Source organism: Protopterus annectens, chromosome 2.part2 (genome assembly GCF_019279795.1).
Source record: "Protopterus annectens isolate FY-2018-M chromosome 2.part2, PAN1.0, whole genome shotgun sequence".
Classification (NCBI taxonomy): Eukaryota; Metazoa; Chordata; order Ceratodontiformes; family Protopteridae; genus Protopterus; species Protopterus annectens.
In genome coordinates this window covers 521,322,254-521,336,014 of record NC_056730.1, presented here as the reverse complement: position 1 = coordinate 521,336,014, position 13,761 = coordinate 521,322,254, and the positions used below count along the sequence as shown (strand labels likewise).

Sequence of the window (13,761 nt, the reverse complement as noted above, 5' to 3'; positions counted from 1 at the left end):
GGTTCTGTGCCCAAGAAGCACATGCTTAAAATGGCAGAAGATTTAATTACTTTAATTAGAGGCTCTATGCCCCCTCCTGATAAGAGGCCTAGGATGGAACCTGTGTTAGGGGATTATGAGCAGGCTTCGGATGTGTCTGAGTCTTCGGCTGAAGACTTGCAGGAGTATTCTCATTATTCTGATTCTGATGTGGATGATTCTACTCCTTCTGCTTCTCCTCCTGAGGATTTTTCTTTTTCAGAGACCCTTCACTCCATGAGAGAGCATTTTAAATGGGAAGGTCAGGATTTCTCTGATTCCAGGAAAAGGCTTAGGGTATTTTTGTTTTTACCCCAGCATAGGCCTTTAGCTATACCTCCTGTTCTGAATGTGGTGGAAGATGTGTTTGCAGAAGCTTCTCTTAATCCTGATTCTTTGCCTCCTGCTCCTGTTAAACCAGATAGGTATTACAGGGTGCCTGAAGCTCATAAGTATCTTTTAAGAGTCCTAGGGCAGACCCAGAAACTGTTAGCCAGGGGCCTAAGGGTGTTAAGGCTTCTGTTGTCAAGAATCCGGTTCCTGCAGATAAAGAGGCCAGGGCCTTGGATAGATGGGGAAAGAAAGTTTATACTTCTTCCACTCTAGCCATGAGAGCTTTGAATTGCCAGTTTCACATGTTGAAATATCAAAATTATCTCCTTTCACAGTTGAAATCTAAGGTTGATGCTCTGGCGGAAGGTATTGATTGTAAAGAGTTACAAGATTTAGTGCATGTTTCTGAACAGGTGGGTAAGCATTCTTTGCAATGTGGTTTTGATGCTGTACAGGCCTCGTCTAGGGTGGCTGCCACTGGGTCAGTTCTTCGCAGGCATGCCTGGCTGAGGGATCAAAATTTATCTGACCATGTTAAAACTAGGATTTTGGATGCCCCTTTGCAATCGGATGTCTTGTTTGGTTCTCCTGTTGAGGCAGTTTTAAAGAAAATGGAAGACAAGGCTAAGTCTATGCAGACTGTTAAAGATTTTTTGCAGGTTCAGCCTCCAAAGTTTAGTAGAAATTGGCCTACTAAAGGGTGGATGTATCCTTCTTATGATTCCCAGTCTAGGGGTAGATCTAGACGTGGCAGGGGCAGAGGTCAGGGCTCTTTCAGGCCTAGAACAGGGAGTTCTCCTGCACAGTCTTCGGGTGAGGGCAGGGGTCAGTCCTTTCGTAAACAGACCCAATGACTACCTTTTCAGCTGCCAGAACCTTCTCGCCTGGCAGCACCTTTGGGAGGAAGGTTGGCACTTTTCAAAGAAAATTGGAGTTTGATTACCCAAGACAGATGGGTACTGGATATCATACATCACGGTTACAGGTTTTATTTCCATACCTTGCCTCCTTTCAAAGGCATGCCAGACATTCCTCCTCAACAAAGAATAGAGGCTCACAAGCAAATTTCTCTGTTACTCCAAATAGGGGCCATACAGCCGGTTCCTATGCCAGAAAGGGGCCTAGGATTTTATTCTCGCCTGTTCCTTGTGCCAAAAAAGGGGAACACGTGGAGACCAATTTTGGATTTATCTATCCTCAACACTTATCTGGACATTCCCAAGTTCAAAATGTTGACGTTACAACAGCTTTTACCTCTATTGGGCAAGGATCACTGGATGGTAACTTTGGATCTCAAGGAGGCTTACCTTCATGTTCCTATCAGGCTAAGTTGCAGGAAGTATCTGCGTTTTCGGACTGGGACTTCTCACTATCAGTTCTCTGCATTGCCCTTTGGCTTATCTACTGCCCAAAGTATTTACGAAAGTTCTGGCTCCAGTGATAGCTTTCTTCAGGCTAAAAGGAATACAAATCTATCCTTATTTGGACGATTGCCTGATTCTGGCTCAAGGAAGGGACGAGCTTCTTCGTCATTTGGAATATGTGATAGCAGTGCTAAGATGCCTGGGGTATTCTGTGAACGAAATAAAGTCCAGTCTAGTACCCTCTCAGGACATGTGCTTTCTGGGTGTAAGACTGAATACAGCATCCCAGATGGCCTTTCTAACCCCGGACAAACAAAAGAATCTTTCCCTTTACTTCCATCATCTATCTCTTCAGTCCGGGCTGACTGCAAGGACAGTCCTTCAAGCCTTAGGGTTCATGGCATCTTGTATTCTGGTGCTTCCCAATGCCAAACTGCATATGAGGAAGTTGCAATGGTATCTCAAAAATGTATGGACACAGCACTGCCAGCATCTGGACACTGTCATTCAAATAATACCTTGCATTCAAAAGGAATTTTTGTGGTGGGCTCAGGAATGTCACCTAAACAAGGGACTCTCTGTGACCCGGCCAGAGGTGAGTCAAATTTTAACGACAGATGCCTCAGACAAAGCTTGGGGAGCTCATCTAGACGGAAAGTGGATACAAGACAAGTGACCTGTCAGACTACAGCATCTACATATCAACTTGAAGGAGATGTTAGCAGTCCAGTTTGCATTAATAGCTTTCAAGGATTTACTTCTTCCAGGGCAGGTGTTGATTCTAACAGACAACACAACTGTCATGTGGTACATCAACAAGCAAGGGGGAACACATTCTTATCCTCTATGCAGGCAAGCAATGATTTTGTGGGAGACTGCTCTCAGTTTACAACTAAGTCTTCAGGCAAGGTTTCTGCCGGGAGCACAGAACTCCTTAGCAGATGTGTTAAGCAGACAAATCATGGATCCCCACGAGTGGAAACTGGATCTTCATGTATTTCAGAAATTGACAGTGTCCTGGGGAACTCCAGACATAGATCTGTTCGCTTCTCCACTAAACCACCAGCTGCCAAAGTTTTGCACAAAGCGGTTTCATCCCACAGCTTGGAAAGTGGATGCTCTTTCTTTCAGTTGGAAAAATCTTCATGTGTATGCCTTTCCACCTCTGCCTCTCCTCCCAAAGGTACTTCTGAAGGCCAGACAGGACAAGCCAAGGATGATTTTGATAGCTCCAGATTGGCCTCGACAGCACTGGTACCCATTACTGAGAAGTCTAGTACGGAAGCCTCCATGGCCTTTGCCTTTGATTCCACATCTGTTGTCCCAGGAGGACAGTCATTTGCTCAATGTCAAACTTCACTCTCTTCACCTAACAGCATGGCATATTCTGTTTTAAACCATAGAGGGTCTCAACTTCCACAACAAGTTTTGAATGTGATTTTGGAAGCTAGGAGGCCTAGTACAAGGAAACTGTACGCAGATAAATGGAAGAGATTTTTATTTTGGAGTGCAGCTAAGGATTTGGATGTTTCTGAGCCTGATTTAAGTGTGGCTCTTCAATATCTTACTGAGTTATTGGACAAAGGTTTGTCCTTCTCTTCTATTAAGATTCATGCTGCAGCAATTTCAGCTCACTACGACTGTGACCCACCATTGTTTTCTCATCCTTTGTTCAAGCAATTTCTTAGAGGGGCAAAGAATATCAGACCCCCACGAAGGGCTCCTACTCCTGCTTGGGATCTCAATTTTGTGTTGGAGAAACTCACTCTACAACCTTTTGAGCCTGCAGCTACTGCTGAGTTGAAATATTTGTCATGGAAGACTGCTTTTTGTTGGCCATTACCTCTGCAAGAAGGGTTTCTGAATTGCAGGCCCTTATGGCAGTTGAGCCTTTCTTAATTTTCCATAAGGATAGGGTATCTTTACGCACTAATCCTTCCTTTATGCCTAAAGTGGTTTCTAGTGTGGCTTTAAACCAAACTATTCATTTGCCTACTTTTTATGCAAATCCCCAAACTAAAGGGGAAAAGATTTTGCACACTTTAGATGTACACAGGCAGTTGCGATATTATTTGGACAGAACTAAAGGGTTCAGACAATCTCAGCAGTTATTAGTTTCTTTTGCTTTGTGCTCTCAGGGCAAGCCCGTGTCAAAACAAACTATTTCTAAGTGGATTGGATTTTGCATTGCTTTCTGTTATTCCCATCATGGCAAAGAGATTCCAGCTGGGATTAGGCCTCATTCCACTAGGGCTACTGCCACTTCAACAGCTTTTTGAGGGGGTGGCTACTAAGGATATTTTGGAGGCAGCCACTTGGAGTTCAGTGCATACCTTCTCTAGGCATTACCACCTTCCACTGTACTCTAAATCCAGGGCTGGTTTTGCCACTGCTGTGTTGCAGGGCATTTTGGCAGCTCCTGCTTCATTATAGTTTAGCCATCCTCCCTTACCTCTGCTTTGGGATTCTACCCAAGTGTTAGGACTGCAGCAATGTGAGATGAAGAACATAGTACAGTTTTGTACCTACCATAAATGTAGATGTTCGAAGATCCACATTGCTGCAGTCCAATTTTCCCTCCCTCCTTCCCCTCTGTAGTTTGAGGTGGTTGTGTGGGTTGGGTTATCCATCTGAGGTATAATTGTATATATTGTATATATTGTACATATTTTTGGTGTTAGGCTGGTTGGTTGTTTAGTTGTTGTCTATGGGTTTTGACCTTTCTTTTTAGGGTCTTCTGACATCTGGGGCAAGAAAAGACTGAGGATATGGCGTCGGTCATGCGCATTTGTACCCTGACGTTCTGATGTCAGTCAAATGCGCCTTGACCGACGTCAGCCTTATACTCTGATATTCGGGCCGACCGAGGGACAGCGGACTACCCAAGTGTTAGGACTGCAGCAATGTGGATCTTCGAACATCTACATTTATGGTAGGTACAAAACTGTACTTTTTTCGGCTCCGCTTTTGCTTATATCATGCCGTCGGAGACTCCGACTTCACATTTAGTTAAAAAGCGTAAGGAAAAGGACCGACACTCGCGTTTCGGTTTCGGCTGAAGCCGAGTCCGCGGTTCTTCCTTCGGCCGAAAGCATGCCTCCTTCTACCGAGGCCTCTTCCAGCATGGCTGAATCTACTACTGAAAATCCACCTGCTCTTACAGTTTCTCAGGATTTATCAGATACTATCCCCTTAGATGTATCTACTCCTGCACGTGGAGCTGCTAGGCCCCCTGCATCCATGTCAATTAAGGCTTTTGCCAGGGCTAAAGCAGCTAAATCTTCAAAGGCCGTGCCTGCTAAAGCCCCCTCTCACAGGGCTAGCTCTAGTACTCAAAATGCTTAGTCTAGCAGAGGATCTCATTTCTTTGATCAGGGGAACCCAGTCTCACCCTGACAGTGCCTCTCACCCACCTCCAGAGAAGAGGCTTAGAGCAGAGCCCCCTGAGCCAGTTTCTTCAGATTATTCCTCTGATGATTCAGAAAATACAAATCCTCCAGAGGGCCCTTATTCTCCATATGAGGACTCTGATGCAGAGGATTCCTTACCTTCTGCCTCTCCTCCTGAGGAATTTTCTTTTGGGGAAACCTTGCATGCTATGAGGGAACAATTTCAATGGCAGGGCCAGGATTTTTCAGACTCTAGGAAAAGGCTTAGGACCTTTTTGCATTTACCACAGCATAGGCCTTTAGCTATTCCTCCAGTACTTACAGTTGTGGATGATGCATTTAATGATGCTTGTACTGCCCCTGACTCACTGCCTCCGGCCCCTGCTAAGCCCGACAGATACTACAGGGTTCCGGACACACATTATCATTTGTATAAGGCTCCTATTGCAGATCCTGAAATTATTTCACAGGGCCCCAAAGCTGTAGCAGTTGCCTCTGCCAAAAACCCTCTCCCCTCTGAAAGAGAATCTAGGGCATTGGAGAGATGGGGTAAAAAAGTTTATACTTCTGCTACTCTTTCGGCTAGGGCCTTAAACTGTCAATTCCACATGATTCAGTATCAGGAATTTCTGTTAGATCAGCTCACTAAAAAACTGTCCTCACCTGAACCTTTAGGCCGTAAGTCCCTTCAGGATTTGGTGCATAACACTCAGCAGGTCAGTAATCATTCCTTAAAATGCGGCTATGATGCACTGGAGGCTTCCTTTAAATCAGCTATGACTGGTACAGTGATCAGAAGACATGCATGGTTAAAAGAACAATCCTTACCAGACCATGTAAAGTCAAAGCTGCTAGATGCTCCCATGGAAAAGCACAGTTTGTTTGGTTCCCCTGCACAGCAAGTGTTGAAGAAGGTGGAAGAAAAAGCTAAATCTGTCCAGGCAGTCAAGGATTTCTTACGGGTCCAGCCTCCGAGGTTTAGTAGGAACTGGCCTTCCAAGAATTGGTCCTTTCCAGACATCACCAGAGCACAGAGAAGCAGAAATAGACGCCCTAGAGGCAGAGGTCAATCCAGAGGTGCCTACAGGGGACGTCAGTGGCAGCCTAACAGCCAGAGAACTACTGCCACAGATCCAGCCACTACCACTTCTACAGGACAATCACAGTGACTTGGCTCTGAAACCGCCTACCAGGGAACAACTGGCAGAACCCTTAGGTGGAAAATTAGCCTTATTTTCAGTAAACTGGCATTACATTACAGGAGACAAATGGATTTTACAGACAATAGACAAAGGCTACAGGTTTCACTTCCATACTCTTCCAAGGAAGAGAGGAATGCCAAACCTACCTCCAAACCAAAGGACAAACGCTCTACAGCAAATAGACCACTTACTAAGGATGAGAGCTATAGAAAAGGTACCAGCTATGGAACAAGGACAAGGATTTTATTCAAGGCTTTTCCTAGTACCAAGAAAGGAAAAACAATGGAGACCTATCCTCGACCTGTCCGCTCTAAACACATGTCTCATTGTTCCAAAATTCAAAATGCTGACCCTACAGCAACTTCTTCCCATGCTGGGCAAGGAGTCTTGGCTGGTGACTCTGGATCTCAAGGAGGCATACCTGCACGTCCCCATACAACCAAATTGCAGAAGATACCTCAGATTTCTTGCAGGATCAGAGCATTATCAATTCTCAGCATTGCCTTTTGGCTTATCTACTGCGCCCAGAGTATTCACAAAATGCCTGGCATCAGTAATTGCTCATTGCAGGCTTCAGGGAATTCAAATTTATCCATACCTGGACGATTGCCTGTTACAAGCGGACAGCAAAGACAAATTAACAAAAGATTTGGAAAAGGTTATTCAACCGCTGCAAGCCCTGGGATACACAGTCAACACAAAAAAGTCAAGGCTGATACCATCCCAAAGGATAACCTTCCTGGGTGCAGAGCTGGACACATCAAACCAGATGGCATTCCTCACAGCAGAAAAACAGAAGCAGCTAACACTCTATTTCATGACATTGACAACGCAGAACCAGCTTACAGCAAGGAAAATCCTGCAAGCCCTGGGTTATATGGCATCCTGCATAATATTAATTCCACATGCCAGACTACATATGAGGAAGTTGCAATGGTACCTGAGGAATTTATGGTCTCAGCACAAGCACAGCCTAGAAACCAAAATTCCAATAATTCCATGCCTGAAGCAAGAATTCCAGTGGTGGGCCCAGGCCTGTCAATTGAACAAAGGACTGCCCTTCCACAGGCCTCACCCAAGCCAGACTATCACAACGGATGCCTCAGACCTCGGTTGGGGGGCACACATGGTGGACAAGTGCATACAAGGCTTATGGACTCAAGACCAGATGAACCTACACATAAATCAAAAAGAGATGCTGGCAGTAAAACAGGCAATTCAGACATTCAGACCATTACTACAACAGGGTCATTTGCTGATAAGGACGGACAACACCACAGTTATGTGGTATATCAACAAACAGGGAGGCACACATTCATATCCTCTATGCCGGATGGCAATGGACCTCTGGAATGTGGCCCTGAGCCTCAACATTCAGCTCCAAGCCATATTCGTGCCAGGAAAAGAAAATATACTAGCAGACATCTTAAGCAGAACCACCACGGATGCCCACGAATGGATGCTGCATCCAGACATCTTCAAAACCATCACAAGGAAATGGGGACTGCCAGAAATAGACCTGTTCGCATCCCCACACAACCACCAATTGAAAAAATTCTGCACAAGGACATGCCACCCACTTGCTTGGAAGGTGGACTCCCTATCCTTCACTTGGGAAAACCTGACAGCATATGCATTCCCACCTCTTCCTTTGATGCACAAAGTGCTACTGAAGATCAAAGAAGATCACCCGAGGATCATCTTGATAGCTCCAGATTGGCCGAGGCAACATTGGTACCCGCTACTGAGGAGTATGTCCCGGGAACACGCATGGCCTCTACCCCTACTACCTCTACTGCTAACACAGAACAACTTCAAAATCCTGCATCCAAACTTGAAAACACTGCAGCTAGCTGCTTGGAACATTACATAAGGAAAAATAACCCAGATTTATCTCAAAGGGTTAAAGACATTATCTTGGAGGCTTGCAGACCCTCAACAAGGAAAACTTATTCAGCAAAATGGAAAAGATATCTCATTTGGAGTGCAACAAAAGGAGTAGATGCATCATTGGCAAACATAGCTAACATCCTGGAATACTTAGCAGAGCTTTTCCACAATGGTCTGTCTTACTCCTCCATTAAGATTCATGCATCAGCAATTTCAGCAGAATACAACATGGATCCTCCAGTCTTTTCTCAACCTCTACTCAGTCAGTTTCTCAGAGGAATTAAAAATGTAAAGCCACCAAGGAAACCACCATTGCCTACATGGGACTTGAATTTTGTGTTAGAAAAGTTGACACTCCCCCCTTTTGAACCAGCAGCAACAGCAGAATTACAGTACTTCTCTTGGAAGACTGCATTCCTGCTTGCAATCACTTCAGCTAGAAGGGTTTCTGAATTACAGGCATTAATGGCAGTACAGCCCTTACTTATCTTCCATCAGGATAGAGTGTCCATGAGAACTAATCCTACCTTTATGCCAAAGGTGGTCTCCAGGGTATCATTAAACCAAGCAATACACCTACCAACATTCTTTCCCAACCCACAGAACAGGGGGGAAAGATTGCTGCATACCTACACAGACAATTGCGCTACTACCTGGACAGAACCAAGAACAATAGAAAAACTGACCAGCTTCTGGTAGCATATGCAACAGGAATGGAAGGAAAAGCAATTTCAAAACAAACAATCTCAAAATGGATAGGAAATTGCATTAGATTTTGTTACTCTTTTCATGGAAAGGCAACTCCAGAAAACATCAGACCTCATTCCACAAGGGCTACAGCCACTACTACAGCTTTTTTACGAGGATTGGCTACCAAAGACATTTTAGAGGCTGCTACTTGGAGCTCCGTGCATACATTTGCCAAGCATTATGATCTACCTTTATACTCCAGATCCCGAGCAGGTTTTGCCACTGCTGTTTTGCAAAGGATCTTAACTACACCATAAACTCTTAGTGCCTCCTTAGTGCCTCCTCCCCCAGTTTGGCTATGGTATTCTACCCATTTGTTAGGACTGCAGATGCATCCTTGAAGGACATAGTACAGTTTTGTACCTACCATAAATGTAGATGTCCGAGAGGTATGCATCTGCAGTCAGGATTACCCACCCTCCTTCCCCTCTGTGGTACTCCTAGGGTATTTGCCCATCTTGTAGCTAGCTGGGGGAACCCATTATGGTGTATTTGTTTGTATATATGTATATACATGTTCATTTCTATTTGCTCTCTATTGTTTGGAAACATTTGCATTTATCCAAATTTAGCCTTCCTAGAGGGCACCTGGCATCTGGGGCAAGAAACACTGAGGAAAATGGCGTCGGCTGATGCCTTTATACCCGAAGAACTGCAGCTGTGACGTCGGGTGAAGTGCGACATCAGCCGAGGCCAGACCCAGACTTTGGAATCCGGCCGACCGAAGGGCTGCCTGAGGCCAGGACAACCCATTTGTTAGGACTGCAGATGCATACCTCTCGGACATCTACATTTATGGTAGGTACAAAACTGTACTTTTCATCATCTGCAAACTTGTTCAGCTAGAGGCCTTTGACATTGGCCTTGACTTCTGAGAAGTTGATGCCAAAAAGGAGCGCAACCAGCACTAGTGATCAAACTGTTAACCACAAAAATGGAAGTACCTTTGTCAAGCGACAGTCTTTTCTTCAAATCATGCATATCAGTAATAGGAAATCCTTTCTTGCCCAGTTAATTACTGAAGGTACAACTTACAAGTCCAGTGATGTCATAAAATATAGTGCACTATTTGGACTGTACCTCTCCAAATACTTTACCCAACTAGAAAGACAGCAGCATTTTCTAACCAACAAAAAAAAAAAAAATCAAAGTAACAAATTTCCTTACCCACCGGACAGACTAAAAATCTTTGCACTTCTCTGTGTTGCATCAGCTCCATTGTGGTAATTTCTGCCTTGCCTTCTGGGCTGTGAAAGTCCATCTCCGAAGAGACCTCTTCCTCAGAAGTAGAACTCTGCTTTCATCACAAAATAAAACCTCTTGGAAAGAGAGAGAGAGTTTCCTCACCAAAATAATTCCCTACATATTGAACAATGTTCGCTTGGATGTTTTACAAAGTCTGAATTGTGCTTTGATGATTGGATGGGAACCCAAAGGTTTGCATGTGGGATTAGTGGTATGGCTTTTACTGGGTAGGGTGACAGATATACCCAGTAAACTGTATGGGTTTAAAATTCTGGGCCATAAGTATTCCATAGCTTGCAAATGTACTTTTGGTGTCCATATGTTACTCTGTAGTTAACTACGAAATATGAGGTGTGCAATCTTCTCTAACAGTCTGTTTCAGTTATAAACATTTATATTTTCAAAGATGTTAATTCAGCCTTTCCTATAGGTTTCAGTTCACTACTGATTTCACTTTGTTGTGATTTTGAATTAACTAAAAGTATTTGCCCATTATTGTTTACATTTATGAAGTCTCATATTGAAAAAAATCTATGTCTTGTATAGTTGCTTGTTACTTTTCAGAGTACAATTTGTCATATAGTTTTGCTAAACAAATATAATAGAAAACATATTTCTCCCAGTTTTCACTGATAGAATATATCTAAAGAAAACAATTGGAACTAGCTAATATTCATGCTACAAACTTGTCAATTCTGTTTTCCCAGTCATGAACTAAACATGTTACATATAATGGTTTAATTTGTATCTAGTATTCGACATTTGTATCTCCAGGTTTTCCATCCCTTGTTAAAAAAAAATCATCTCTCTATCAACAAAACCTCCTATATTCTTAAGGATAAATAAAATATTAGAAGGAAAATAGAATTTCCAGGTCACATCCATGACTGTAGTTGAATTTATTGGGGAAAAGTGGGAATTCTGTTTTGGGTTTCACTAAGCAGTGTAGGGGAAGTGCTGATCAGTACTGGGGAGACTTTTAAAATGTGGAAAAAATGTTTTAAAATGCTTGTTAGCTTAGTGTGCCTCCTTTTATAAGGAGGAGGTGCATGAAATCTCTAGTTGATTGGGATCTTTCACTATAGCTGAAGGCACTGAGGTGGTCATAGGCATATATAGTAGTAAGATCACAGTTGGGGATGACTACAGGCCAGATATTTTCATGGCAATGTAAAGGGCTGCTTTAATCCGTATTACATGTCTCTTTATGGTTGCATGCTCTAATTGTGTGTGTGTGTGTGTGTGTGTGTGTGTGTGTGTGTGTGTGTGTGTGTGCCCTTCCTAGTGTAATAATCTTGTGTTTTTGGTCTTTTATCTATACCAATATTTTTGTAGTTACTTTGCTGATTGAAAAGATTATTTGCAGCTTATGGTATGTTGTTTTTGATCTACACACACCATCCTTTATCCGCTGAACGCTTCCAGGTTGAATGTCTTAAGTTTTATGAGATGCCAAATTAAGACCTTGAGAGAGTAGACTTTTTCAGGGTGGGAGATTATGGTTTTCTAAAAATATTGTGGAGAGTTCTGTGTCTTAAAGTCCTTAAAATGTTTTCAGTCAGAACTTCTCTTAGAAAACGGTTTTGAACACTGCAACCAGTTACTAAGTAACTAATCCCAGATAAGTCCTAGTTTTATTAATGTCTTTACATTGTTACACATTTATTAATCATAAACACGTTCCTGAGCTACATTATAAAGCTGCCTAAATCTTAGGAACTTAACACTAGTTTAAATTAATTCAGCAGATGCTGCTGTTATATCATGCAACAGTGGTTGTAACCTCTTTTTGTTTTTTTTTTTTTTTTTTAATAGAACCTTACAACTCTAGATCTACATGGATGCAGTCGAGTGCAGTCAGCTGTATTGGTGGACCTTATTGAAAGCTTACTAAACCTACGAAAACTGGACCTCTCTAAGACCCAGTGCAACACACAAGTGCTAGCAGCTGTTGGCACAACTTGCAAGGAGCTGAGAGAGCTGAATATTTCTGAATGCAAACAGGTTACTGCTGAAAGTCTCCGGCACTTGGCATATGATCAGACACAAGCCAAATTCATCTGTTCTGAACTTAGAGTACTTCTAGCCATGGGTGTAGAACCTAAGGGGAATTATAACAAAGACTTCATTGCAGCTCTTGCATTCCTCCTGATGACTTTACCTAACTTAGAATATCTTGAAAATGGATATGTGATGGAGGCTTTGTGTCTAATTCATGGACAGCAATTTGGGCAGTATGATAGCTGTGAAAAAGACAGCAAATTTCCAACCCTGGCTAAGGTAGCACAATCTAGAAGGAAAGTAAAGTGTGGAGACTCTCATATATCCTTGAAACTTAAACGTATGAATGATGTTGAGGTTCATTTTCTTGAAAAGTTCACATCACTTTGCAAGGAAGTGGTAGAGGTTGTGATCTCTTGCAGTGATGAACCTTTCTCTGGGTGGGATATCTCTTCTTGGAGTCGACTGAGTCACCTTACCGTGCAGTGTACTGGTGTATATGGAAGGCCCTTAAGTGAAATGGCGATTGCACTAGAAAGCTCAGGAGGCACACTGCAGTTCCTTTCTCTCAACAATTTTCTTTTTGACGATGAAACATCTTTGTCTGCCATCTTGAATCTTTGTCCCAACTTGATTATTTTCCATAGTCACCTTAGTCAACCACAAGATGCCTTCCACCAACCTGTTGCTAGAAGACATGACAATGCAGAGGATGATGAAGACCTTTCTGCTGCTGTACTACACAGTAAGTTCCCACACCTGAAAGAGTTCAGCTTATTGATGGCTGACCCCTCTGTTCCTTTGCCTTCAGCAACTGGGATGTTCCTAAAATGCACTTTAATCTCCCTTTTAAAAAACTCACCAAAGTTAGAGAAGGTGTCACTTCTTTGTATTCCTGTTTCTCTTGACAAAGTATTTCATATGGTTCTTGTACCATCTTCAGGTGCTTTGACAAAGCTGCGAGAAATAAATTTATCACACAGCCAAGTCTCTGGTAGTACTGTACACTTACTGATGAATGCAGACAATCATTTGAATTCAATACACTTGGCTCACTGCCAGAACATATACCGTCGAGACTATGATGAATTTTTACGAATAGCCAAGCGTAAGAAATTTGACATTAACATTACTTGGGAATAAATAAAAATAACTAGAGCTTGAACATCCAGAATGCAGCTTTTTAAAATTCACACTCCTTTGTCAAGTATATTTGTAGCATAGTCAGTATGCTACATGACACTGTGATGCTATTTTATATACAGTGTTTTCTGTATTTTTGTTGTGACAGTAAGGAAATCATGTTAGATGTTAGTGTCTGTTAGGAGCAAAGTAAATGGACTATTTTCTTCAAAGCATTGTGAAATGTATTGTTTCATTGGAAAGATGCTTAATTTTCTTACCTTTTTGCATTGGCAGACAGTGTAGATCACTGTGTTGTTGTTTTACTATGTGTATTTGTATGTCTGTCTTGTAGTTTCTTTGATGCATACACATAACATGTCCTTGCAACATGAGATTTTCTGCCAGTCCATTTCCACTGCTTTCAGACTTATACAAATTGCTTAC

The 13,761-nt window shown here is 42.7% G+C and overlaps 1 protein-coding gene across 2 annotated transcripts in view; it reads left to right on the top strand.

The window, feature by feature from the left end:
* The window catches only part of LOC122795691, a 126,087-nt gene extending 112,540 nt beyond the window's left edge, over window positions 1-13,547 (top strand). For both annotated transcript variants that reach the window (XM_044063987.1, XM_044063988.1), the window contains one exon: window positions 12,007-13,547. In XM_044063987.1, the coding sequence (XP_043919922.1) occupies window positions 12,007-13,335 (1,329 nt within the window). In that variant the 3' untranslated portion in view covers window positions 13,336-13,547. The remainder of the gene's footprint in view (window positions 1-12,006) is intronic.
* The last annotated feature ends 214 nt before the right edge of the window (window positions 13,548-13,761 follow it).